The 26843-nt window shown below is 45.3% G+C and overlaps 2 protein-coding genes across 4 annotated transcripts in view; one reads left to right on the forward strand and one right to left on the reverse strand.

Moving 5' to 3' along the window:
- Positions 1–5297: 5297 nt before the first annotated feature.
- Positions 5298–26843, forward strand: part of kctd1 (potassium channel tetramerization domain containing 1) — a 146842-nt gene continuing 125296 nt past the window's right edge. For both annotated transcript variants that reach the window (XM_059977398.1, XM_059977406.1), the window contains exon 1: positions 5298–5726. The gene's annotated coding sequence lies outside the window, so the exon portion shown is untranslated. The remainder of the gene's footprint in view (positions 5727–26843) is intronic.
- On the reverse strand, positions 13713–26489 carry LOC132380106 (uncharacterized). Of its 2 annotated transcripts, none has more exons than XM_059948802.1 (2): positions 24192–26489; positions 13713–14079 (listed from the first exon to the last, which is right to left on the reverse strand). In XM_059948802.1, the coding sequence occupies exons 1-2, from the start codon at positions 26282–26284 to the stop codon at positions 14073–14075; spliced, it is 2100 nt and encodes a 699-aa protein (XP_059804785.1). In that variant the 5' UTR covers positions 26285–26489; the 3' UTR covers positions 13713–14072. The 2 variants fall into 2 exon arrangements, with proteins under 2 accessions (XP_059804785.1, XP_059804708.1); XM_059948725.1 differs by lacking the exon at positions 13713–14079 and adding an exon at positions 22720–22888.

Genomic DNA, 26843 nt, shown 5'->3' on the forward strand with positions numbered 1-26843 from the left:
ATCTCGGTACATGTGACAATAATAAACCAATATCAATGCACCGCATAAACTCGGTGAGCCAAAGGACCTGATTCCGTGCTGTAAGATGCCAGGACTATGTCACTTCTTCCATAATTATCACTACTTAATGAGAAGGTGAAATTGCACTAGAGAGGGTGTAGAGGAGATTTACCAGGATGTTGGTTTCCCAGGGACTGCAAATTGTAAACACAAGCTATTCCACAGATACTTGAAATCTGGAACAAGACACACACATTTCTAGAGGAACTCAGTCAGTCAGGCAGCATCTATGGAGGGAAATGAACCATCAAAATTTATGATACAATTCTAGAATATGTTTCCCTTTAATGGCTTTGATACTCTTTCAAGGAAGGCTTTCTCCTCAGAGGTTGGTGTTACCTGCTATGCTGAGGATACAGGAGTGTTGTGGTGTGCTCAGTTGCTGTGGGCCAGGGTTGAAGAGTAGAGGTCTGCCAAGGTATTCAGGTGGGATGGAGTTTCTGAGTAGGTTGTGCTGGGGCTGGCTGGGTGAGATGAGGTAAGTGGGGATTGGATGAAGGATTTTGGCGACACGGCTAATGCAACACTGTTATAGTGCTGCAGCCCAGTTTCAGTTCCGCTGCAATCTGCAAGGGGTTTGTACATTCTCCCCGTGTCCTACAGGTGTACCACTTTCCTCCTGCATTCCAACGACATGCATTAGTAAGTTAATTGATCACGAGTATAATTGAGCAGCAGAGCATCATTATCCTGGAAGGGCCTGCTACCATACTTTGTCACTAAATACAAAATAATTAAAAAGAAACATTAACTATTCATTTCTAGTCACAGATGCTACCTAACCCAGTGAATTACTCTGGCATTCTGTGTGTGTTGTACCAGAGTTCCAGCATATGCATTCTCTTAGACTTATTTGTGTCAGCATGCTTAGACATTGCGAGATATTTGGGGGAGGTGAGCTAGGGTAAACTGGGTCAGTCAGGTGTCTTGGGAGGAGGATGAGGAGTAGGTTGGTTGCCCCTGAGTGGGTCACATTGAATTAGATGGGGAGAGCTGAGATGGGATAGTGTGGGAATGGGCTGCTAATGCAGACATGGGACTGGTGTGTTGTAGTGGGAAGGGTTGATGTGGAGCAATGTTGGGGTGTGGTGGTTGACTGAGGTGGATCAGGTTTTCTAGGGTGGAACATGCAGGGATGGAATACAGGGCTGAGGGTGGGGCAGTGTTGGGATGGAAGGTGATGGATAGCAAAGGCAAAGAATGCTATGGGTCAAATTTGAGCAAGTAGGATTAGCTCAGGAAGTCACTATGGCCAGCCTGGACATGTTGAGCCAATGGTCAATTTACATGCTGTATAACTCTACAACTCCATGTTGGGATGGGACGTGGTGGACTGGGGTGAGTTGAGGCATGTTGGAGTAGGATGACTGATCTGGGGTGGGTGGTTTGGGCTCAGTGGACTCTGTTGAGGTGGGGTATGTTGGAATGGGATGTCTGGTTTGAGCTGGGTGGGGTGGATTGGGGTAGGGGTATGTTGGAGTGGGATGTCTGGTTTGGGCTGGGTGGAACTTGTTAGAATGTTTAATTCCCCTCTGTCTCTCTTCCCATTGAGTGAGACAGCAGTAACATCCCCTTTCTCTGCCAGCAGCTCCCTTCTTTCCTTTGTTCTTCAACTCAAAACTTGTTTCTGTTCTAACTGCATGATGCTGCCTGACATACAAAGCATTTCATTTCCTGCTTTGTGTCACTGAGAGTCATACAGCATAGAAACAGGCCCTTCAGCCCAGCTGGTCTGTACTAACCGAGATACCCATCTAAGTTAATTCAATTTGACTGCATTAAAGGCTCATGTCACTCTAAACCTTTCTTACCTAGGTACCTATTCAAGTATCTTTAATGTTGTTGATGTACCCACTTCTGGAAGTTCTTTCCATAGACACACCACCCTCGTTGTGAAAAAAACTGTGTCCCTTTTAAATCTGTCTCCTCTTATCTTAAGCCTGTATTTCGTGATTCACAAAAGACTGTGTGCATTTTCTCTATCTGTGCCCCTCATTATTTTATCACCACTATGTGGTATATGGGGTAAATGTAGGTGTCAGTATCTGCAGGGTCTTGCCTTTGGGTGAGGAGTAACCATGCTCCCTGGCCAGAGGTCAGTCTTCCAGCACAGACAAGAGTTATGCATAAGCTACAGTTTTCACATATTAATGGGGTGGTTAATCACAAATTGATTAAGAAGGTATATGTTGTATTGGCCTTCATTAGTCAAGAGAATGAATTCAAGAGCCATGAGGTAATGTTGCAGCTCTATAAAACTCTGGTTAGACCACACTTGGAGAATTGTGTTCATTTCTAGTCGTGTCATTATAGGAAGGAGAAGCTTTAGAGAAGATAGAGAGATTACCAGGATGCTGTCTGGATCAGAGAGCATGTCTTATGAGGAAAGGTTGGGTGAGCTAGGGCTTTTCTCTTTGGCGTGTAGGAGGATGAGGGGTGACTTGATACAGGTGAATAAGATGATAAAAGGCATAAATAGAGTGGACAACCAGAGCCTATGTCCCAGGGCAGCAATGGCTAATGCAAGAGGATGTTTCCTATGTTGGGAGAATCTAAGACGAGAGGACGCAGCCTAAGAGTAGAAGGGCGTCCTTTTAGAATGCAGATGAGGATGAATTTCTTTAGCCAGAGAGTGGTAAATCAGTGGAATTCTTTGCCACAGGCGGCTGTGGAAGCCAAGTCAGTATGTATATTTAAGGCAGAGGTTGATAAGATTCTTGATTGGTAAGGGCATGAAGGGATATGGGGGGAAGACAGGAGACTGGGGTTGAGAGGAAAATTGGATAGCCATGATGAAATGGTGGAGCCAACATGATGGGTCAAATGGCCTAATTCTGCTCCTATAGCTTCTGGTCTAAGAGGATATGATATTAAGGTGATTCAAGAAAGGTATGGGGGATTGAGAGATGTGTTTTACAGAGAGTGGTAAGTGCATGGATTGTACTGCCAGGAGTGGTGCTAGAGGCAGGTATGTTATGGACATTCAGACGACTCTTAAGCAGGCACATGGATGATAGAAAGATGGAGGGCTATGTGGGACAGAAGTTTGGAGTAGGTTAAAAGGCCAGCACAACATTGTGGGTTTAAGGGCCTGTGCTGTGCAGTTTGTTTAATGTTTACAGAGTTTGGGACAGTGGAGACCTGGAACAGCCAGGTACAATAAAGATGAAATTTTGATTTTCCAATCTACCTGATCATGGCCCTTACACCTTATTTGTCTGTCTGCACTGCACTTTTTCTACAATTGTAACACTATATTCTGAATTGTTGCTGTTTTCCCTTTATACTAACTCAGTGTAATTATGTATGGAATTATCTGTCTGGATGAAATGCAAACAAAACGTTTTACATGTATCAGGGTACATCTACCTATTAATGTGCTCTCGAGAGGGAAATTGAAATGTGGCCCATGGGGTGGATGGGGTTCGGGTGAGTCACAAGAGTTTTCAAAGGGAAACACACCTGGACAGAGTAGACATGGAGAGAAGATGAGGGCTCAGCCTCAGAATAAAGGGCCTTTCCTTTAGAATGGAGATTAGAAGCAATTTCTTCATTCAGAGGGTGCTGAACCTGTGGAAATTGTTGCCACAGTTGATGCTGGAAGCCACTTGGTGTATTTAAGACAGAAGTCAATGGATTCATAATTAGTAAGGGGATTATGATGCAGACTTGATATAGATATGGAGGGAATCGTAGGGCTGAATGGCCTAATTCTGGTCCTATGTCTTAATATTACTTATGGTCTAACTAACGGTTACAGAGAAAAGGTAAGGTAAAGGGGTTGAATGGCAGAGCAGAATTGATGGGCTGAATGGCTTGTATCTAATGGCTTTAAAGACTGCACGAAAGGACAGATGAGCTTTGTGGACAGGATAGACCTTGGGGGCCATCTGGCCTCCTTCACCACTGGAAATGCTTTGTAAATATATTGATTGGTTTCTTTCTCCAAGCACTTTCACAACTTCATTTTATTTCTGGCAGGAAATGTTGCTCAGCCAGAATATGGACTTGGTCTGTCATTCCTCACCCCACCCCCACCCCCGCCACCAGCAGTGTGAAGCTTTGTGCCCCAGCAATGGTCTCAGGAACTTCACTGGGCCAGAAGCAAAGCTGCCAGGCATGAGATCTGATCGCTCTGACAAGAAAAGACTCCAGAAGTCTACATTTCTTTAACTCTGCCCTGGGCTATGTTCTTTATTTACTGCACAAGAGCAACATTCTTCCCTCCCCATCCCACCGCAGCTCGACACTGAGGCACTGCTCCACGTACCAGTTTCAGTGGACCTGATGGGAAAAGGCAGCTGGAGCAGGTGGTGGGCAAATCTGAGTTTTACACAGTTACCCTATATGCAAACCAGTTGCAAAATATAACTGAAATACAGTCAGGTAAATGCTCTGCTGTTCCTTCCCCGGGATGAGCCAGTGTTCTCGGGTATTTGGGAAGGATAACTGCCAACAGTAAGTGGCCATTCATCACTGCTGGATGGGGGGGTAACTGGGGAGAGGATTTTAACACTTCCCTCACCTCATGGGGTCAAAGAGTAATACAGCAGGTATGGCTATCCCCAATTGCCCACATTCAGTCCATTTCCCTCCAAGCCTTGCCCCTACCGGTGTTTTTTTTAAAGATACCTGTCTCAACCACTTCCTCTTAAAGCTGGTTCCATATACTCCCCACCCTCTGCCCCTCAGGTCTGTTCCAAATCTTTCCCCTCTCACCCTAAACTTAAGGCCACCAGTTTTGGACCCCTGTCCTAAGGTCTTGCTGCCCATCTTATCCACACCTTTCTCCATTTAAACACTCTTATGAGGTCCCCCCTCACTCTCCAATTAATAAAGAGCAACCTCTCCCTGTAACTCATGCCCTCTAGTCCCGACATCCTCGTAATTCTTCTCTGCACTTTTCCCATTCTTCGCCTCCTTCTCCCCTCTATCTCTTTCCTCATCTATCCCTCCAACAATAGACGTTTTTTTGGCGATCGTTTTCCCCATAGCATCAACTCTCTACCCCTTTACTTCCTCCTTCTTTCCTCCCAACCTCCCTCGCTTCAACCCCCCACCCCCACCATTTCTCTCACACCCTCATTCCTCTCTCATTTCACCATCCACCCACCCACCCACCCCTCCCCTTTCCCTCTCTCTTCTGGCAAAGAAACACTCGATCCATTTGTAGAGAAATCGCCCGCAGTAACCATCACATCAAAACTAATCATAGCGATTAAAATCAGCTTTCTGTACAGAGAGAGGGAGGGAGAGTAATGAGCAAGTTGGAACTGACGAGAGGGAGACTGTTGCAAACAAAGGAAAATAATGCAAGGACTAAAATTACACAATGTGATGGCAAAATAAAAATTGAAACAAAATCTCGCACGGACGGGACAAAAGCAAGGCGGAAATCCCGTACAGCACCTGGAAAACAGTTAATTAAATTTAACTTTTCTTTGCAGATTGGGTGAGACGCGAGGGGAAGCAATGAGCTAATTGTGTCTTTATCCTTGCCTTGGGGGGTTTCAATGCCCTGAAGCAACTCTTTCTCTCTCTCTCCCTCTCTCTCTCGCCTACCTTAAGCTTGCCGCTGGAAGACGGGTCGGTGCATTCTCTCCCGTGTATCGCAGCGAGCGGAGCGGAGAGAAGGCCGACCATCCGCCCGACTTTCAATGCTTCAGGTAAGAGGGTGTGTGTGTGTGCGCGGGAGAGGGGCAGCTCAGACCTCTCTGTCTCTCTGTCTGTCTCTGTATGTGTGTGTGTGTGTGTTTTGATTTGTGTGTTCCTGGCACTTTAGGGACGCGGCGCGCTTTACGCATGTGCCAAGCAGTTGGATGTGAGCTGTGGAGAGAGACGGATACACAAACACACACATCACACACACACAGATGCACACTCAAACACACAACACTCCCACGCACACGTCACATTACACACGCACACCACACATTGACATACATACACTTGCACACCACACACGTCGCATATTCACACACATCACACGCAAACACACTCACAATAGACACAAACATACATATTCACCCAGGCAAACTCACACAATAATACGTACAGTATATACACACACGCAAACACACACATAGTCACACATATATACAATCTCACATTTACACTGTCACATACGCACATGTATACACTCGCACACACACGCCAAACACGTTATTCCACCCACTCCGACATCTCTGTTTCTCACGCACAAACAAGCCTCCCGCAGAGAATCACGAAGCGGGCTCCCGCAGTTGATCAACAAGCTAGGGGGACTGACCGCACTCACCCACCCTAGAGCCTTAGATGTTCGACCCTCGCAGCAGGACGGCCACCGGACATCAGCCGTTCTCCCGCTCTCTCGCTCTCTTCCCCCTCCTTCTTCGAGTCCTCACTCCCTCCTTCCCTCTCCCCTCCCAACCCTGTACGCCTTCTCTCTCTCTTCCCCATCCTATCGCGCGCTCTCTCCCCCCCATCCTATCGCGTTCTCTCCCTCTTCCTCTTCCCGTCTCTGTTGGGCGTCCCTGTCACTGACCCTGGACGGGACAACCGAGCCCAACTGAACCCAGCCTGCCTTTTCTCCATGTTCCATTTCAAACTGCCCTGAATTCTGTGCGATGTAAAGGGGCCATTGTGAACCAACTTATCGCCCGCGGAGGATTAATTGTTAACAGGAGGTAGCTCCACAGCATGTCAATACCCATACACTGAATAACCTCTTTGTATTTACCATATCGTCTGAACCTTGTGCCTCTGTGTTTATCCAGCGCAGAGCGGTTTGTAAAGCTGGTTACAAGCGAAATAATCCCATATAATGGCTCTCAGCCGTTTCCCCACGGATCCAGGTGTGTGCTTTGGGCATTGCTTGAGCTAAGGTGCCTTTGGCGCGGCTCAGTATTAGCCAGTGCAGCTTCGCAGCCGCTCGGCCCACTGTACCTGTGCTGCCTTTTGACAAGGAGCCGCGCCAAAGCTCTTTATTAAAGACGCAGCACCGGAAACCACAAAGTTCCTGGATGGGTTGTTATGCGCTGGAGGGTCAGTAATTCTGCTGGGAGACGGATCGCGGGAGGGGTTCAATCGATAGAATCCTATTGTCACCTTCAGTTATAGTCATGGGGTTACACAGCATGGACACAAGCCATTCGGCCCAAACAAGTGTTACCTGAGCTAGTCTCATTTTCCCACGTTTGGCCCATACCGATGGCTGTCAATGTACCAGTCCGAGTATCTTTTTAAACATTGTAACTGTACCCGGCTCCGCCACTTTCTCCATCAGCTGGTTCATATACAGTACCCATCACCCTCTGTACAAAATACTTGCCGCTCAGTTCCCCTTTCAATCGTTCTCCCTCTCACCTTAAACTTATGCCCTATAGTTGAAGACTCCCCTAGGCCGGAGAGAAAAAAAAACTGTGACCATTTACCTTCTCTATGCCCCTTGTGATTTTTATACACACACACACACACACACACACACACACAACCTATTTCCCCTTAAATATCAGCGTGGTCATCTGAGCACAGAGCCAAAAGGTTGGAGGAGATCTTAACTATTATTTTTGCATTTGTATTTACTCGGGAGGCAAAACGGTAGTGAGGTCATGGACTACATCTGGATTACAGAAGAGGAAATGTTTGCTGCCTTGAGGTAAATTGTTGTGTACTTCATCGGTTGAATGTGTACTTGGATTTTCAGAAGGCCTTTGACAAGGTGCCACACATGAGGCTGCTATGAGCCCATGATATTGCAGGAAAGATTCTAGTATGGATAAAGCAGTGGCTGATTGGTAGGAGGGAAAGGTGGGAAAAAGGGGAACCTTTTCTGGCCGGCCGCCAGTGACTAGTGGTGTTGCACAGGGTTCTGTGTTGGAACCGATTCTATTTATGTTATATGTCAATGACTTGGATGATGGATTTGATGGCTTTGTTGCAAAGTTTCCAGATGCTATGAAGATAGGTTTCGGGGGTGGAGAAGGTAGTTTTGAGCAAGTAGAGAAGCTACTGAAGGACTTAGACAGAAATGGCAGATGGATTACAGTGCCAGAAAGTGTATGGTCATGCATTTCAGTAGAAGAAATGAAAAGATTGATTATATTCTAAATGGAGAGAAAATACAAAAAACTGAAGTGCAAAGGAACTTGGGAGTCTGTGTGCAGGATTCCCTAAAGGTTAATTTGCAGGTTGAGTCTGTGGTGAGGAAGGCAAATGCAATGTTAGCATTCAATTCAAGAGGACCAGGATACAAAAGCAAGGATGTAATACTGAAAATTTATAAAGCACTTCTGAGGCCACACGGGGAATTGTGGGCAGGTTAGACCCCTTATTTTGGAATGGATGTGCTGAAATTCGAGAGGGTTCAAAGGAGGTTCATGAAGATTATTCCAGGCTTGTCAAATGTAGAGCGTCAGATGGCTCTAGGCTTGTATTCACTAAACTTCAGGAGAATGTGGGTGACCTCATTGAAACCTATCAAATGGTGAAAGGCCTTGATAGAGTGGATGTGGAGAGGATGTTTCCTATGGTGGGGGAGTCTAAGACCAGATGACACAGCCTCAGAATAGAGGGGTGTCCTTTTAGAATGGAGATGAAGAGGAATTTCTTTAGCCAGAGAGGGAGGAGTCTGTGGAATTCATTGCCACAGGCTGCAGTGGAGACTATATGTATATTTGAGGCAGTGGTTGATAGATTCTTGATTGGTCAGGACATGAAGGGATAAGGGGAGAAGGCTGGAAATTGGGGCGGAGAGGAAAATTGGATCAGCCATAATGAAATGGTGGAGCAGAATCGTTGGACCAAATGCCCTAATTCTGCTCCTCTATCTCATGGTCAGTGGTAAATTAGGGTGGATAAGTCCCTAGGGCCTAACAAGGTGTCCCCTCAGTCTTGTGGGAGACCAGTACAGAAATGGCAAGGACCATGGCAGAGGTAGTTAAAACCTCCCTAGTAACAAATGAAGTGCCAGAGGACTGGATTGGAGGATAGCTAATGTTGTTCTGCTGTTCAAGAGAGGTTCAAACAATAAGACGGGAAATTACAGGCTAGTGAGCTTGTCGTTAGCAATGAGTAAATTATTGAAGATACTTTAAGGGACAGGATATAAATGAATTTAGATAGGCAAGGCCTGATTACGGATAGTCAACATGGCTTTGTGCATGGTAGGTCATGTCTAACCAATTTCATAGATATCTTTGAGGAGGTAACCAGGAAGGTTGATGAAGGAAAGTCAGTGGATGTTGTTTACATAGACTTCAGCAAGGCCTTTGACAAAGTCCTGCACAGAAAGTTGATCCAGAAGGTTCAGTTGCTTGACATTCAGGGTGAAATTGGATTCAACATCGGCTAAGCAGGAGAAGCCAGAGAGTGATATTTGATGGTTGCCTCTTTGGAGACCTGTGAATAGTGGAGTGCCACCACCACAGGAATCAGTGCTGGGTTCATTGTTGTTTGTCATATATATTAATGAACTGGATCAGCAAATTTGCAGATGACCTAGTGGATGGCGAGGAAGGCTATCAAAGCTTGAAGCAGGATCAGAATAATCTGGAAAATGGCGGATGACATTTAGTACTGACAAGTTTGAGGTTTGCACTTTGGGAAGGTGGTGCAAGTGTGGGATGAAGTACTAGTAGAAGTGTTGGATGCAGGCTCAATTGCAACATTTAAGAGAAGTTTGAATAAATACATGGATGGGAGGGTATAACGAACTCTGGTCAGGTGCGGGTTGATAGGACTAGGCAGAATAACAGTTCAACATGGTCTAGATGGGCTGAAGAGCCTGTTTCTGTGCTGTAGTGCTGTGTGGCTCTATGATTCTAGGCTGTCATGATTTTTTACAGCAAACCTCTATGATGTCACCCATCAGCCTCCAATGCTCCAGGACAAAGTAAGCCCCAGCCCATCCAGCCTCTCCTTATAACACAATCCCTCAGTCCTGGCAACATCCTTGTGAATGTCTTCTGCACCATCCTTTTTAAATGTCGTAATTGTATCCACTTCTATCGCTTGGGGACAAGAACTGCACACAATACTCCAAGTGCAGCTTCAACAATACCTGGTTCAGCTGTAAACAAGATGCCCTAACTCTTGTACACAATGTCCTGACTGATCATATGGTAATTTCACTGTATTCTAATGAGTGTCATCAAAAGCACATAGACCAATGAGAAAGAGCACTTAGTAAAAGTAGAGTGAGAGTGAGGCGAAAGTAGATGTCTTTTACAGGAAGAACATGCGTATGAACCTCAGACTTTCGAATTATTTTACGTTATGGATAATATATCAATCGTTTGTAGGGGTGTCCATAAGTCATGTGTTTGTAGCCCAAGGATATGAGTGAAACAGAGCATGTTACGTTACAGCTACCTGAATACATGAATTCCTCGGTAGCACCTTTGACATAACACATTGCAAATCAGTTATCAAACACAACTTGGTCTAAAGCAGCAAAATGAAATAATAGCCACACACAAAATGCTGGAGGAACTCCACAGATCGGGCAGTTGACATTTTAGGCCGAGACTCTTCCTCTAGCAGCTCAATCCATGTACTGACCACCTTCTGGGTTCCTATCAAACCTCTCCCCTCTCAACTTGAACTTTTGCTTCCTAGTTCTTGATTCCCTAACCTTGGGTAAAGACTTTGTGCCTTTCTCCTCATGATTTTATACACGTCTATAAGATTCTTCATTCCTATTTTCCAGTGCTTCAGTGAACAAAGCCCTTCACTGCTCCACTTTTCTCCACAACTCAGTCCCCCATGTCCTGCGACATCCTCCATAAATCTAAAGCCATATGTGACACATAGTCTGTGATAATAAATCCGATTTCCAGCACCGACAGAACCTCTTGTGTTGATAATAATTCTGATTCTGAGTATTGGAGGCAGTTACCTGGGGTTTCATGTCCATACTAGGTCTTTGAAGTTAAACTTCTACCCCGCTGTAATAAGACTATGTTAATACATTTATATCCCTAATATGATAAGACAGACTCTTTACCTCACAATCTACCATGTTATGATCTCGCACCCTATCATTTACCTGCACTGCACCTTCTCTGTATGAACAGTAAGCAAGACAAGCTTTTCACTGTATCTCTGTACACGTGACATTAATAAACCAACCTAACCAAACCAAACATTACAATCACTCAGTGTCTCTATAGTGCCTCAGTGTCTATATCCACCCAGTTCCCCTTGGGAAAATGTCACTTCTAAATCTGCTTCTGCTATCACTATTGAAGTATACAAATATCCTTGGTTCACTTTTTTTTGCAAGATGCTTGTAGATAAGTTTCAGGTAAATCTGCGACTTTTTTGTCAACAAGGACCTAGGTCACTGTTGGGATGACAAGGGGAGCTGAGACTATTTGAGAAAGGGTGCCAAGCTAACTGAAGTTTTCTTGCACTGTGTGAACTCGGAGTCATTACCAATACGGGTTGAGTACACCTTAACCGAAATGCTTGGGGCCGGAAGTGTTTCAGATTTTGGATATTTTTCAGATTTCTGAATATATAATAAGATAGCTTGGTATTGCCATCATTTCAGACATTCAGAGTCATTTCAGACTGATTTTCTGTGTGACCGCTAATCAGTCTTTGTCTTACACTTGTTCATCACACATATGTATTGATGCAGACATAGATTTTCATCAATGAATTTCTCTGCTGCTTCTTGATTAGCAGATATATTATCACCACAAATCTTTAAAAATTTAATATTGTGCCTTTTCTTAAATTTCTGCAAGCAACCTGCTGAATATTCACAATTATCTTCAATTTTCAGATTGTCGTGAAAGATCTTTGCTTGTTTCATGATCAACAAATCCACTCTTTTAATACATGATTGAGATTTTCATTTTTTGCTTCATGCAGTGTCTTTATATTTTTCAGTAAGTTCTGTTCATTACATACAGTATGTGAACTCACGTCTGATAACTGCTTGTGATGCACAGAGACCTGGGCATTGCCTGGGAACCTTTCAAATGACATGTGGAATTTTCCATTTGTGATGTCATGACCACTTCCAAAATTTTTGGATTTTGGATAAGGGGTACCGAACATGTAATCAGTTCACACACAACTGCCAAGCATTGCCCTTTTAATACAGCTCTCTGGTTAATTTACTATCTGCTTCCAGCAGTATTTGTAGCTGGTGAAGTAACACTTTGATGTGGCTTTGCACCATGAACAATTAATAGTTTAATAAGTCTGTTTAGTTAAGGTTGGGTTTATTGTCATATGCACAATTAATGTAGACACACGTGAAATGGAGAAGGCTGCTCACTGCGGCATCAGATAAGCAGCATTCGGAAGAACATAAATTATGCACAATTTTACAAGGAAACACAATTAGAACAAAAAATTGTCAATTTTAATGCATAGTGGTCATAGTAATGCTAAACCGTGGTGATTAGTGTCTGCACCACTCAAGTGTTCTTCAGTTTTATTGAAGAAAATGCATCTGCCTTTGTGCCTTTACTGTAGCACTGATTTCTAAACCAAGGAATCTCTACAAAGCATTTGGACCCATTAATAATAAAAGATCAATATTCCCCTTTAGCACTGCTGAAACCATGTTCTTCATTTTTAGAGAATCAATTATTTTATTGCTTCCCTTTTCTCCCAACGCTGTTGGAGGAATGCTTTCCATTTCTTAACCTATTCCTTAATACCTTCATCAACCCAAGCAGTTCCTATGCTATAAAAGTGAAGGACATCAGTTTAGCTGCCACCTCTAAATAGATGGGTCCCATGAGATTGAAGAATGACAGTTTTAGAAAAAACATGATCCAGATATTTTGCATTAAATTTTCTAAACTAAATGACAACATCAAAGTTATGTGTCCAAAATACAAAGGGAGCGCACACAGGAGAGGATCGTTAACAGTGCTGATGAACGGTGGGGCATTGGACGTTGGCTGTTTAAAAGTACCCGCGCAGGTTCATGGGGTAGTAAAGTAAATGCTTGGCATGCTTGCCTTGATTAGTTAGAACAATGAACCAGGAAAATTATGTTACAGCCTTAGAAAATTCTGCATAGGCCACATTTAGAGTAACACTTTTGTTTCTGGTTGCCTCATTTTGGAAGGATGTGGAGACTTGGAAAAGGTGCAGAAGAGATTTACAGGATGCTATCTGGTTTGAAGGACATGTACTATGGGGAGAAATTGGACAAACTGGGGTTGATTTCTCTGGAGCAATGGAGACTGAAGGGAGATTTGATAGAAGATTATAAAATTATGTGAGGATAGACAGACAACCAGAATTTTTTCCCCAGCTTGAAATGTCTAATACTATAGATAAGGTGAGAGGGGGAGAATACAAAGGAGGTACATGAGGCAAGTTTCTTTTTACACAGAGTGGTGGAATGCACTATTAGGGATGGTGGTAGAGGTAGATAGCACAGGAGATTTAAGGACTCTTAAAGAGACACATGAAAGGAGGAATATGGTCAATGGAAAGGAAGAGGGGTAAAATTTATTAGGTGTTGGTCTAATTAGATTAGCACAGCATAATAGACCAAAACAACTGTCCTGTGCTTACTGTTGTGCATTCTTTAACAAATATAAAAGTAAATAAATTGTTCTATTTGTATCCAATAAATCTATTTTAATTTTTGGAAATAGCTATTTAATAATAGCTCCTCATGATTTTATGCACCTCAATAAGATCACCCCTCATTTTCATGCGTTCCAAGGAATAAAGTCCACATCTGTCCAAACTCTCCCTTTAACGTGAGTCCTGGCAACAATCTTGTAAATCTCCTCTGCATTCTTTCAGTCCACATGAAAGTTCATGCCCTCTAACATCGACTGTCCATTTCCCTGCCTGGCTCGCTGAGTTCCTCCAGAAGCTTTGTTTTGTGCTCCGTACTCCAGCATCTGTAGTCAGTCCATTCTGTCTCCAGAATGGATTGTTAGCTGGCTAAAGGACAGACAGCAGGGAGTGAGAGTGGAGGGTGGTTGTTTATAGTGGACGTCTGATAGTGTTCCAAACCACTAGAGTCCAAAGTGTATATTCAACCTTTAGACTCTGAAATGAAGAGCACAAATTTGCAGATGATAAATTGGAGAGCTGAAACAGTTGACATTAAGATATTAATAAACCTGCAGTATTAGCAAATAATTGGCCCACTGAAGTTCAACATGATAAAGGCAAGGCTTTAAAATGGAAAATTTTCAATTGAATTCCAGTTTAATTATCATTCAACCAAACATGAATACTCATGACTACATCTAACCGAGACAATATTACTTTGGGTCCAAGGTGCAAAACACAGTGCCAACAGTCACACACAGCACAAAGCACACAGAGCACATACCAGATTGAAAGATTCAGCCTCTCAATAAAAGAGTCCAAACTTGAGCCATCCAAAGCTGCAGAAGTCTACAGACAACCACAATAACAGAGCTCGTCTTCTGCTGCGTGAACACTGTGGGGGCAGTCTGACTGAAACCTGGATACCACGCATTAAATTGTAATTTATGAAAAGTACACTTTATCAGAAAGAATAGGGAGCTAATATGGAAGTTATGAATCTAGGTATGAAAAAAGGGGGAAAATGGGATTCAGAGCCCAAATACACCAATTGCTAGAAGATACACCATTTAAAAAAAAAAGCAAATCGAATACTAGGATTTGTTCCTAGAGGGATTGAAATGGAAAGTTAGGATGTTATGCAAAATAGGTTTTAAATGTCAGTTAGACAACATGTGGAGGACTGCCAACAGTTTTTGTCAGCATATTACAAAAGGATTTGAAGGTACAGAAGAGGTTGCAGAGGCATTTTGCACCAAAAATACCAGAAATGTGAAGATTTACATGTCAGGAAAGGATGAGCAGACTAGGTTCCTTATCACTTGAGAAAAGTCTAAATGTTAACCAGAGATCTTTACATTGATAAAGAAGTCGATACAGAGAAAATGCTTCCATTTCTGAGAAGGAGCTTGAGGTGATCCATATATGGTAGTCATAAAGAAACTCTCAATAGCAAACTGAAATGGATCTCACATTATCCTTGACACAAGAGAAATAGCAGAAGTTGGAATCTAGAGAGAAAAGCAAGTAGCTGGAGGAACTCAATGAGTCAGGCAGCATGTTTGGAGTCAGAAGGATTGCCAATATTTTATATCAAGACCCTGCATCCAGACTCATTTGGAAGCAGTTGGGGGAGGAGATAGTACAACCAGAAGGCATAGTGTGTGGGGATAGGTAGATGGAACCAGCTGAGGGTATCATGGTGCTTGCTGGCAAAGCCTGAATCCAGATATGAAGGAACAGCAGACTCTGTCACAGTGAGTGCTATCAATGACTGAACCCAGATGTGGAGGAACAGTAGGCTGCATCACGGTGAGCACTGGCAATGACTGAACCCGGGTGCAGAGAAACGGTATACTCCATCACAGTGAGCACTGGCAATGACTGAACCTGGGTGCAGAGAAACGGTATACTCCATCACAGTGAGTGCTGGCAATGTCTGAACCCGGGTGTGGAGGAACAGTAGGCTGCATCACGGTGAGCACTGGCAATGACTGAACCCGGGTGCAGAGAAACGGTATACTCCATCACAGTGAGCACTGGCAATGACTGAACCTGGGTGCAGAGAAACGGTATACTCCATCACAGTGAGTGCTGGCAATGTCTGAACCCGGGTGTGGAGGAACAGTAGGCTGCATCACGGTGAGCACTGGCAATGACTGAACCCGGGTGCAGAGAAACGGTATACTCCATCACAGTGAGCACTGGCAATGACTGAACCTGGGTGCAGAGAAACGGTATACTCCATCACAGTGAGTGCTGGCAATGTCTGAACCCGGGTGTGGAGGAACAGCAGGCTCTGTCACAGTAAGCACAAGGGTTTAACGACTCTAGTTAAGAAAACAATTAGTATATACTGGTGCTCTAGAAACCCAGCACTCTGGCACATACAGAGGCCCAAAGAACTCATGACAGAGGGAGAGAAATGAAATAGGGTATCAGGACAGGAGAGTGGGCAAGCAGAAGGATAGAGAAAGGAGCAGGGAGCATCAGTTACCTAAATTTGGAAATTTCAATGTAAACTGGCAATTTGGTTTATTATTGTCACAAATGTTTCAATGTATATTGAAGTACTTATCTTGCATACCATCCATACAAATTGTCTTTACCATGTCATAACAGTATCTGTGACTTGTATATAGTACTCCCATATTCTGTTCTGGAGGTTTAAGGTCTCCCAAAACTCTGCTGCTCATTTCCCAGGCTGAAGCATGATAATTTGGCACAATCCTACCTTCTTTTGGTCTTGTAGTACTCCAAATGAGTTTCTAAGTGTTTAAATGTGATGAGGGTTTCTGCCTCTTCCACACATTCAGCAAAGGAGTACAAAAACCTCTCCTCTCTCCACATTTTCTGCCAACAGCTTTATATTTGTGTCCTTTGGTTACTGGTGCTTTTCCCTCCTAGGCTCTCATAACTGCAAATGCTGAAAAATATTTTCCTTTAGCTTCCTCCCAAAGGTTTTGTGGATTAGATGTCTTTTGTCAGTTCCACAAAGTGTGTAGGATCTGGGGGGATCATACAACAGTACAGCACAGAATGGGCCTTTTGGCCTACAATGTCTGTGACGAGCACAATGCAAAATTAAATTAAATTCCTTCTGCCTGCATGTCACCCACCTCCATTCCATCCAATTTTGTGAATCTGTCTAACAGCCCCTTACCATCATATTTGCTTCCACCAGACCTTTGGCAGCCTGGTTTCAGTACTCTGTGAAGAAATATGAGCCACACATCTACTTCAAACTTTCCTTCCTTAAATGCATATGGGAAGTTGGAGGATCTGTGAGAATAATAACTTGAGATTAGTGTAAATGGGTGTTTGACGGTCAGCATGGACCTAGTGCTGTAACATCCATGCTGAGTTACTGATGCACCATCAATAACTCTCGGAGATGGGAGGCGAACAATAGGCTTTTATTAGCTGCAAGAGACCACCACTCAACATCCTGGAGACTGAGGGAGGAGCAGTGCCTCCAATCGCATTTATACAGGGGTCTGTGGGAGGAGCCACAGGAGCAGTCAGCAGAGGGGCGTGTCCAGACAGGTATACATAGTTTACCACAGTTACTCAATTGGTGATGGTGCAAAGAGAGGGGGAGTTCTGGATGACCTTAAACTTGCAGAACTGAGTATAGCAGGTACCAAATGCAATGCCTTCCGAAACATGAGCCCATCAACTGTGCTGAAGTTTGAGGGGTGATCCCCTTGAAATGTATTTAATATAATAAACAATACAAAGATAGGAAGAGCTTGGAAACATGTGGGGAAAACACTGGCAAATGGCACTAAACACATCAGATTCTGCAGATGCTGGAAATCTTGATCAACACACACAAAATACTGGAGGAACTCAGCAAGACAGGCAGTGTCGATGGAGAGGAATAAACAGTTGATGATTCAGGCTGAGACCGTTCATCCGGACTGGAAAGGAAGGGGGCAGAAGGCAAAATAAGAATAAGCAGTATGAGCTGGCAGCCGATAGGTGAGACCAAGTGAGGGGGAGGTGATGGGTGGTGGAGAAGGATGAAGTAAGAAGGTGGAAGGGGATAGGGAAGAGGTAAAGGGCTGAAAAAGAATGAATCTAACAGGTGAGGATAGTGGATCATGGAAGGAAAGGACAGAAAAGAGGAACCAGAGGGAAATGATGGACAGGTGCAGAGAAGAGAAGCAATGAGAGGACAACCAGAATGGGTCAAGGTGAAATTAAACTTCCTCACATGAAGGGTGAATCTTAGGAATTCTCTCCCCAAGAGGGCTAAACGGCCCTTTTCCATACTGTGTAACTGTGTGATAACATAAGAAATAGGAGCAGGAGGAGGCCATCTGGCTCATCGAGTCTGCCCCACCATTCAATAAGATCATGGCTAATCTGGCCATGGACTCATCTCCATCTACCTGCCTTTTACCTGTAACCCTTAATTCCCCTACTATGCAAAAATCTATCCAATCCTGTCTTAAATATATTTACTGAGGTAGCTTCCATTGTTTCATTGGGCAAAGAATTCCACAGATTCACCACTCTCTGGGAAAAGCAGTTCCTCCTCATCTCTGTCCTAAATCTACTTCCCCAATTCTTGAGGCTGTGTCCTCTAGTTCTAGTCTCACTTACCAGTGAAAACGACATTCCTGCTTCTATCTTATCTATCCCTTTCATAATTTTATCTGTTTCTGTAAGAGCTCCTCTCATTTTCCTGAATTCCAGCAGGTACAGCCCCAGGCGACTCAATCTCTTCTCATAGTCTAACCCCCTCATCTCTGGAATCAATCTGGTGAACAGCCTTCAAAGCCACTATATCCTTCCTCAAATAAGGGGACCAGAACTGCACACAGAACTCCAGGTGCAGCCTCACCTGTACAGTTGCAGCATAACCTCCTTGCTCTTAAATTCAATCCTTCTAGCAATGAAAGCCAATACTCCATTTGCCGCCTTGATAGCCTGCTGCACCTGCAAACTGACCTTTGGCGATTCATGCACAAGCACTCCCAAGTCCCTCTGCACAGCAGCATGCTGCAGTATTTTACTAATTAAGTAATAATCTGAAATTCCATTTTTCCTTCCAAAGTGGATGACCTCGCATTTGCCAACATTGTATTCCATCTGACAGACCCTTGCCCATTGACTTAACCTGTCTGTATCTCTCTGTAGACTCTCCATATTTTATGCACAATTTGCTTTTCCACTCAATTTAATGTTACCAGCAAACTTACATACACTACACTTGGTTCCCTCTTCCAGATTGTTAATGTGTATCAAGAACTGTTGTGGGCCCAGCACCAACCCCTGCGGCACACCACTCACCATTGATCGCCAACCAGGGAAATACCAATGTATCCCAACTCTCTGCTTTCTATTGGTTAACCAATCTCCTATCCAGGCTAACTTTTACTATCCATTTTTAAACTCTCTGCTGGGTTTATTTTCATAATCCAGCTTCCCTTTCTGTATTGCTCGCTTAGTGGTACTTTGTTGCTTTTTAAAGTTTTCCCAATCTTCCAGTTTCTCACTACTCTTGGCAACTTTGTATGCACAAGCTTTTAGTTTTATTTCCTTAGTTATTCAAGATTAGCTCTCCCCACCATTACTGTCATTGCTTTTCACTGGAATATACTTTTGTTGAGCGCCATGAAAAATCTCTTTGAAAGTCTTCCACTATTCCCCAACTGTCCCACCATATAGACTGTATTTCCATTCTACACTAGCCAAATCCTCTCTCATCCCATTATAGTCTCCCTTGTTTAGGCGTAATACACTGGTTTTAGATCGAACTATTGCACCCTCCATATGTATGAGAAACACAATCATACTGTGATTACTCTTTCCAAGAGGATCCCTAACTACAAGATCACTAATTTTATCTGTCTCATTGCAGAGACCAAATCTAAGATAGCAAATTCCCTTGTAGATTCAGTAACATGCCATTCAAGAAAGCCAGCACGTATGCATTCTATGAATTCCTCCTCAAGACTATCTCAACCAACTTGATTCACCCAATCTATGTGCAAGTTAAAGTCCCCCATGATAACTGCTGTTCCATTCTTGCATGTCTCAGATATTTTTCTGTTTATTGCCTGGGCCACTGTAATGAAATTATTCGGTGGCCGATAGACAACTCCCACCAGTGATTTTTTTTTCCCTTTACTATTCCTAATCTCTACCCACAGATAGATTCAACATTCTTCTTCTTCAATCTTATATCATCTCTCACTATTGTCCTGATCTCATTTTTAATTAAGAGCGCTACCCCACCTCCCTTACCTTCCTGCCTATTCTTTCCGTATCACCTGATATCCTTGATCATTTAATTCCCAATCCTCTGCACCATGCAACAACATCTCTGTAACTAGATCATACCCCTTTGTACTGATTTGTGCCACAAGTTCGCTGACCTTCTTTTGAATACTATGGGCATTCAAATAAAGTGCCCTTACCATCATTGTGTCATTAAAATCTTGCAATCATTTACTCATTTGCACTTGACATTTCTTCACTCCACTCTTACTTTTCTCTTTTTTTATCTTTTGAGTTTTCTTTATTTTTATCCACACTTTACTTTTTTACTTTATCCATACTTCTCAATCTGTTGACCCCCCTCCCTTACTATTTTGTTTAAAGTCTTAGCCACAACCCTAGTTATGCAATTCACTAGGTTCAGGTGGAGCCCGTCCCATTGGTACAGCTCCCTCCTTCCCCAATGCTGGTGCCAATTTCCCAAGAACCTCCCACAACAATCCTTGATCCACACATTTAACTCTAATCTTCTTGACCCTATGCCAATTTGCATGTGGCTCAGATAGTTACCCAGAGATTGCCAGCTTTTAGGTTCTGTTTTTTAATTTATTTAGGACTTGGTCTTAATAAATAAGGGAGCAGACTAGAAGGGTAGAGTCAAAACCTGATTTTGTCTTTTATGGATGTGGAGGCCAAGACTCATTAGCAATCACAGGTGATGGCAATCAAAAGAGCCACAAAAAATCAATAAGATAAGCTTCTTTTTCCCAGTGTGGGGGAATCAAGAAATAGAGGGCATAGGTTTAAGATGAAAGGGGAGAGATTCAAAAGGTCTTGGGGGCTACTTCTTCACCCAGAGTCGTCAGTACATGGAATGAGGAAGCGATTGAGAAAAGTACATTGACAACATTTAAAAGGCACTTGGACAGGTACGTGGATAGGAAAGCCCTACACACTGGTGAAAACACCTAACATGTCAGACAGCATCTGTGGGAAGAGAAGCGTAGTTGCTGATTCAGTTCAAACCTTTGCTTCCAGATGGCCGTTACTCTATCTATGTCGCTCTTATCTTATAAACTTCTATCATCCTTCAGCCTCCACTGCTCCAGAGAAAACAACCCAGGACTGTGCGACTTTTCTTTGTAGCACGCGCCATCTAATCCAAACAACATCCTGGTGAACCTATTCGGCATCCTCTCTAAAGCCTCCACATCTTTCTCATAATAGGGTGTTGTTTGGCAGCCTAGCCTTCCTGTATTTTGTATTCTATTTAATTATTTCTCTAATGTAATTTCCGTAAGAGCAATTTTTAGTGAGTACCTCAAGTTTTTGGTAGTGATCTGTGAATTAGCCTTACTGACATTTATAAAATCTTAAGGTGGAGGGAGCAGTCTTCCTCCTAATGTAGGGTAGCCTAAAACTAGATACAGAGGTTTAAGGTAAAAGAAGAATGATTTAAAAGGCCTGGAGGGGCAGATTTTTTCATACAGAGAATGGTGAATATATGGAAAGAATGTGGAGAAGATGTTTCTAATAGTGGGAGAGTCCAGGATCAGAATAGAGTGATAGAAGAGGAGGAATTTCTTTAGCCATACTATGTGAATCTGTGGAATTCATTGCCACAGAAAGCTGTGGAGGCCAAGTCCTTGGGTATATTTAAAGCTGAGATTAATAGCTACCTAATTAGTAAGGCTGTCAAAGGTTACGCAGAGAAGACAGGAGAAAAGGGTTCAAAAGGGAAAATAAATCAGCCATAATGGAATGGTAGAGAAGACCTGAAGGGCTAAGTGACCTAATTCTGATCATATGTCTAATAGTCTTGTAGTCTTTCAACATTTAAAAGACAGGTACCTGGATGGCAAAGGTTTAGAGGTATATGGGCTAAATGCAGCCTAATGGGACTAGCTCCGGTAGACAGTTTGGTCAGCATGGGCAAGGTGGGCTGAAGGGCCTGTTTCCAAGCTGTAATTCCATACGGTCAAAATTTGCTTGCAGTAATAGCCTTAGGCTGCACTGTTTGTCTCAGCCATTCCCCAGAGACATCACATATTTATCAAAGTTAGAATTTACAAAAAAAGTTAGTTTTTATGTATTTATTTTACTTCGTAGTAACATGTATAGTGTTTACTCTCACACAAGCAAGAAATTTCAATGCACTTTCCTGTATATGACGATAAACTAATCTGAATATGAATCTTTAATAAGTCACCAGTTCAGATTCTGAAGTCTTCAACTAGTTCTGGGCAGCACACTTCAACAAAAATGTAAACGTCTTGGTACAGAGAATTAGTGGAACCTTCATGGAATTATTTCAGTGACTGATGCACCATCAATAACTCACACTGAGACGTAAGGCGAGATATCGGCTTTTATTGACTGGAAGAAGGAACCAGGAGTGAGTGTCCAACATACTATGTCCTGGAGACTGAGGCCGAGCGTCAGGCCTCAGTTCGCCTTTATACAGGGGCCTGTGGGAGGAGCCACAGGAGCAGTCAGCAGGGGGTGTGTCCAGACAGACACATAGTTCACCACATTCACCCCCCCCTTTGTTTGAAAGAGTCCCATGTGGCGAAGTTTCTTACAAGTCAAGTCTATCAGGAGGTCGAATCTGTCGCTGCGATCTACGTAGCACCGGCTGTGATCGCATGGATGCTGGCGACATTGGTGATTGCACAGGGGACGGAGGTTGCGCTTGTTCCTGCCCACTAGGCGCCGGTGATCCCTCACGCATGTGCGAGGCGCCTGGTATAAATGCATACGAAACGCCCGGTATACAAGTGTCGTGAGAAGTCTGTGTAGGGCCTGGTGAGTACGGTGTCACCTCTGGTGCAGGGTTCATAGTTACCAGAGAGCCTTCAGGGTAGTGGTCTGCTGCTCCTGCGGGTGCCAGGTCGCGGATGGAGACCGTGTCCTCCCGCCCATCAGGTAAGACCACGTAAGCATACTGGGGGTTCGCATGTAGAAGGTGGACCCTCTCTACCAGCGGGGAGTATTTATTGCTCCTCACATGTTTCCGGAGCAGCACTGGCCCCGGGGACGTCAGCCAAACTGGTAGGGTGGTCCCAGTGACAGACTTCCTGGGAAAAGAGAATAGGCGTTCGTGAGGGGTGGCATTGGTGGACGTACATAACAGAGAGCGGATAGAGTGCAGTGCCTCAGGGAGGACCTCCTGCCATCGAGAGACCGGCAACCCTTTTGACTTAAGGGCTAAAAGTGTGACCTTCCACACTGTGGCATTCTCCCGCTCCACCTGGCCATTACCCCAGGGATTATAACTCGTGGTCCGACTGGTAGCAATGCCCCTAGCTAGCAAGTACTGGCGCAGCTCCTCACTCATAAAGGAGGACCCTCTATTGCTGTGGATATAGCAGGGATACCCGAACAGATTGAAGAGCTGGCGCAGGGCTTTTATGACGGACGTGGCAGTGGTGTCGGGGCAGGGGATGGCAAAGGGGAACCATGAGTACTCGTCGATAACACTGAGAAAATAGACATTGCGGTCAGTGGAGGGAAGGGGGCCCTTAAAGTCAACACTCAGTCGTTCAAAAGGGCGGGTGGCCTGGACAAGTTGTGCCGTGTCAGGATGGTAGAAGTGCGGTTTGCACTCAGCGCAAATTTGGCAGTCCCTGGTCATCGTCCTGATGTCCTCCAGGGAGTATGGCAGGTTCCAAGCATCCGGGTGACCCCCGGATGGCAAAGTTGTGCATGAAGGGCGTACAGCTGGTCAAGCTGTGTGCTAGCACGTTCCCCACGATAGGGCATCAGGGGGCTCATTGAGTCTGCCAGGCCGGTACAGGATATCATAGGTGTAGGTGTAGAGTTCTATTCTCCACCGCAAAATCTTATCATTTTTGATTTTGCCCCGCTGTTGGTTGCTGAACAGGAATGCAACCGAGCGCTGGTCGGTCAGCAAGGTGAACCTTTTGCCAGCAAGATAGTGCCTCCAGTGCCTAACAGCCTCCACTATGGCCTGGGCTTCTCTCTCCACCGCGGAGTGCCGAATTTCAGAGCCTTGGAGGGTGCGAGAAAAGAATGCTACTGGTCTGCCTTCCTGATTGAGGGTAGCAGCCAGAGCAAAATCGGAGGCATCACACTCCACTTGGAAGGGAGCGGTCTCGTCCACGGCATGCATCGTAGCTTTGGCAATGTCCGCTTTAATGCAGTTGAAGGCCGCGCGGGCCTCAGCAGAGAGGGGAAACGAGGTAGACTTGACCAGGGGGCGTGCCTTGTCTGCGTAATGGGGGACCCATTGGGCGTAATAGGAAAAAAAACCCAGGCACCGTCTGAGGGCCTTGAGAGTAGTGGGAAGAGGGAGTTCTAACAGGGGGCGCATACGTTCGGGATCAGGGCCAATAACCCCGTTTTCCACGACATACCCAAGTATAGCTAGGCGGGTGGTTCCAAACACACACTTGTCCCTGTTATAAGTAAGGTTCAGAGCTGCGGCCACTTGGAGAAATCGTTGGAGGTTGGCGTCGTGATCTGGCCTGTCGTGACCACAGATGGTGATGTTATCCAGATAGGGAAATGTGGCCTGCAGTTGGTACTGGTCCACCATCCGGTCCATTTCCCTCTGGAAGACAGAGACACCATTCGTGACACCGAAAGGGACGCGCAGGAAGTGATAGAGCCTGCCGCCTGCCTCGAAGGCGGTGTAGGGGCGGTCCTCTGGGCAGATGGGGAGCTGGTGATAAGCGGATTTCAGATCTATTGTCGAGTACACCTTGTACTGAGCAATCTGGTTGACCATATCCGCGATGCGTGGTAGGGGGTACGCGTCAAGCTGCGTAAACCTATTGATGGTTTGACTATAGTCCACCACCATCCTATTTTTCTGCCCAGTCTGAACAACAACCACCTGGGCCCTCCAAGGGCTTGAGCTTGGCTCAATGATCCCCTCCCTGAGCAGCCGCTGCACCTCCGACTGAATGAAGGCCCGGTCCCCCGCGCTGTACCTCCTGCTTTTAGTTGCCACAGGCTTACAGTCAGGGGTCAGGTTGGCGAACAGCGGTGGGGGAGGGACCTTGAGAGTGGAGAGGCTGCAAGTGGTGTCGGTAGCGCAGCTGTCGGCCTGGTTCTGGATGGGATGTGTGTGCCCGTGTGTGTGTGTGGTCAGTAGCGGGGTATGTGAAGAAGTCCCACAAAACTGAGGATTCCTGACAGTGAGTGGTGGGAGGGGCCCGTCGTATACCATAGTCACACTTTCGAGATGGCTCTGGAAGTCCAGCCCCAATAGCACAGGTGCGCAGAGATTAGGCATGGCCAGGAGCTCAAAGTTCCGATATTCTGTGCCTTGCACCACCAAAGTCGCTACACAACCCGCCCGGATGTCTGTGGACTGCGACCCAGAAGCCAAATGGAACCTCCGACTTACCGGCCGCGTTGCGAGTCCGCAGCGTTGCACTGTGTCCGGGTGAATAAAACTCCCAGTGCTGCCCATGTCAAACAGGCATCTAGTCCTGTGCCCCTCCACCCGGATGTCCATCATGGACCTTGCAAGCTGGTGTGGGGCGCTTTGGTCGAGGGTTACAGTGGCCAGAGTTGAATCGCCGTCGGGGTACCCGGTAAGCATCGGAGGGTCGGGGGCGGGGCATGCTGACGTCGACAAAGATGGCCGCCCACATCTGGGCATGCAAGATGGCGACCCCCACGTTTCACCCGCAGCGCTGCACTCCGCTCGAGGTTGAGACTTACAGACCTTGGCGAAGTGGCCCCGCTTTCTGCAGCTGGAGCAGGTCGCTTCTCGCGCTGGACAGCGTTGTCGAGGGTGTTTTTTATGGCCGCAGAAATAACACACGGGCTTCTGACGGGCCACAGCTGTGGTCTGGGTCGGGGAGCTCGTGGAATCGCGACTGGCAGCGGCGTTGGCGAATTCGCTCCCGGGAGCCAGCGGTGGCAGGGTCTGAGGTGTCCACGGAACCGGCGGGGAATCGCGCGACTGGACAGCGTCAGCATTATGCAAAGCAGCTTCTAGAGCGTTGGCCGTCTCTATCGCCAAGCGTAAGGTAAGGTCGGCATTTTCCAGCAGCCGCTGGCGCATGTATACTGACCTCAGTCCCGTCACAAAAGCGTCTCGCACCAGCAGCTCCGCATGCTGTTCTGCCGTGAGCGTCTTGCAGTCGAAAGGTCGGACGAGTGTCTGTAGTGCTCGGAGAAACTCAGCGCACGATTCGCCAGGCCGCTGTTGCCGGGTAGCTAAACGATGTCTTGCATAGACGGTGTTCACCGGCCGCAGGTACTGTCTTTTGAGGGCGTCCAGTGCCCCTTCGTAGGTCGGCAGGTCCCGGATAATGGAGTAAACTTTGGGGGTGACCCTCGAGAGTAGGATTCTGTGTATAACGGCGGGTTCAGTTGCACGAACCTCCTCCAAGTACGATTGGAAGCAGGCAAGCCAGTGTTCAAAAGCGAGAGCTGCGTCAGGGTCTTGAGGGTCCAAATCCAACCTTTCCGGACGCAAAACGGTTTCCATGTTTTAAAACTTCCAGTCAATAAAATTGATGCACCATCAATAACTCACACTGAGACGTAAGGCGAGATATCGGCTTTTATTGACTGGAAGAAGGAACCAGGAGTGAGTGTCCATCATACTATGTCCTGGAGACTGAGGCCGAGCGTCAGGCCTCAGATCGCCTTTATACAGGGGCCTGTGGGAGGAGCCACAGGAGCAGTCAGCAGGGGGCGTGTCCAGACAGGCACATAGTTCACCACAGTGACAAGGGATATCAATTATGCAGGCAGACTGGAGAAGGAAGATTTGTTTTCCTTAGAAGACAGGTCAAGCAAAGGTGCAACAGATAAAGTAATATTTAGACTTTGAACACTTACAGAGATCTGCCAAGGAGAGTGTGCTTTGTGCAGAAGTACAAGGATTTTGCCGAGACTTCAGGTCCAGAGTTATAGGAGACTACTTTAGGACTTTATTCCCTGGAGCGCAGGAGAGTGAGGGGAAATTATTTTATACAGTTTACAGGTAAACAACATTATGAGGCATATAGATAGGGTGAATGCTTGCAGGCTTTTTCCCCTCA

This window comes from Hypanus sabinus, chromosome 1, assembly GCF_030144855.1.
Source record: "Hypanus sabinus isolate sHypSab1 chromosome 1, sHypSab1.hap1, whole genome shotgun sequence".
Taxonomy (NCBI): domain Eukaryota; kingdom Metazoa; phylum Chordata; class Chondrichthyes; order Myliobatiformes; family Dasyatidae; genus Hypanus; species Hypanus sabinus.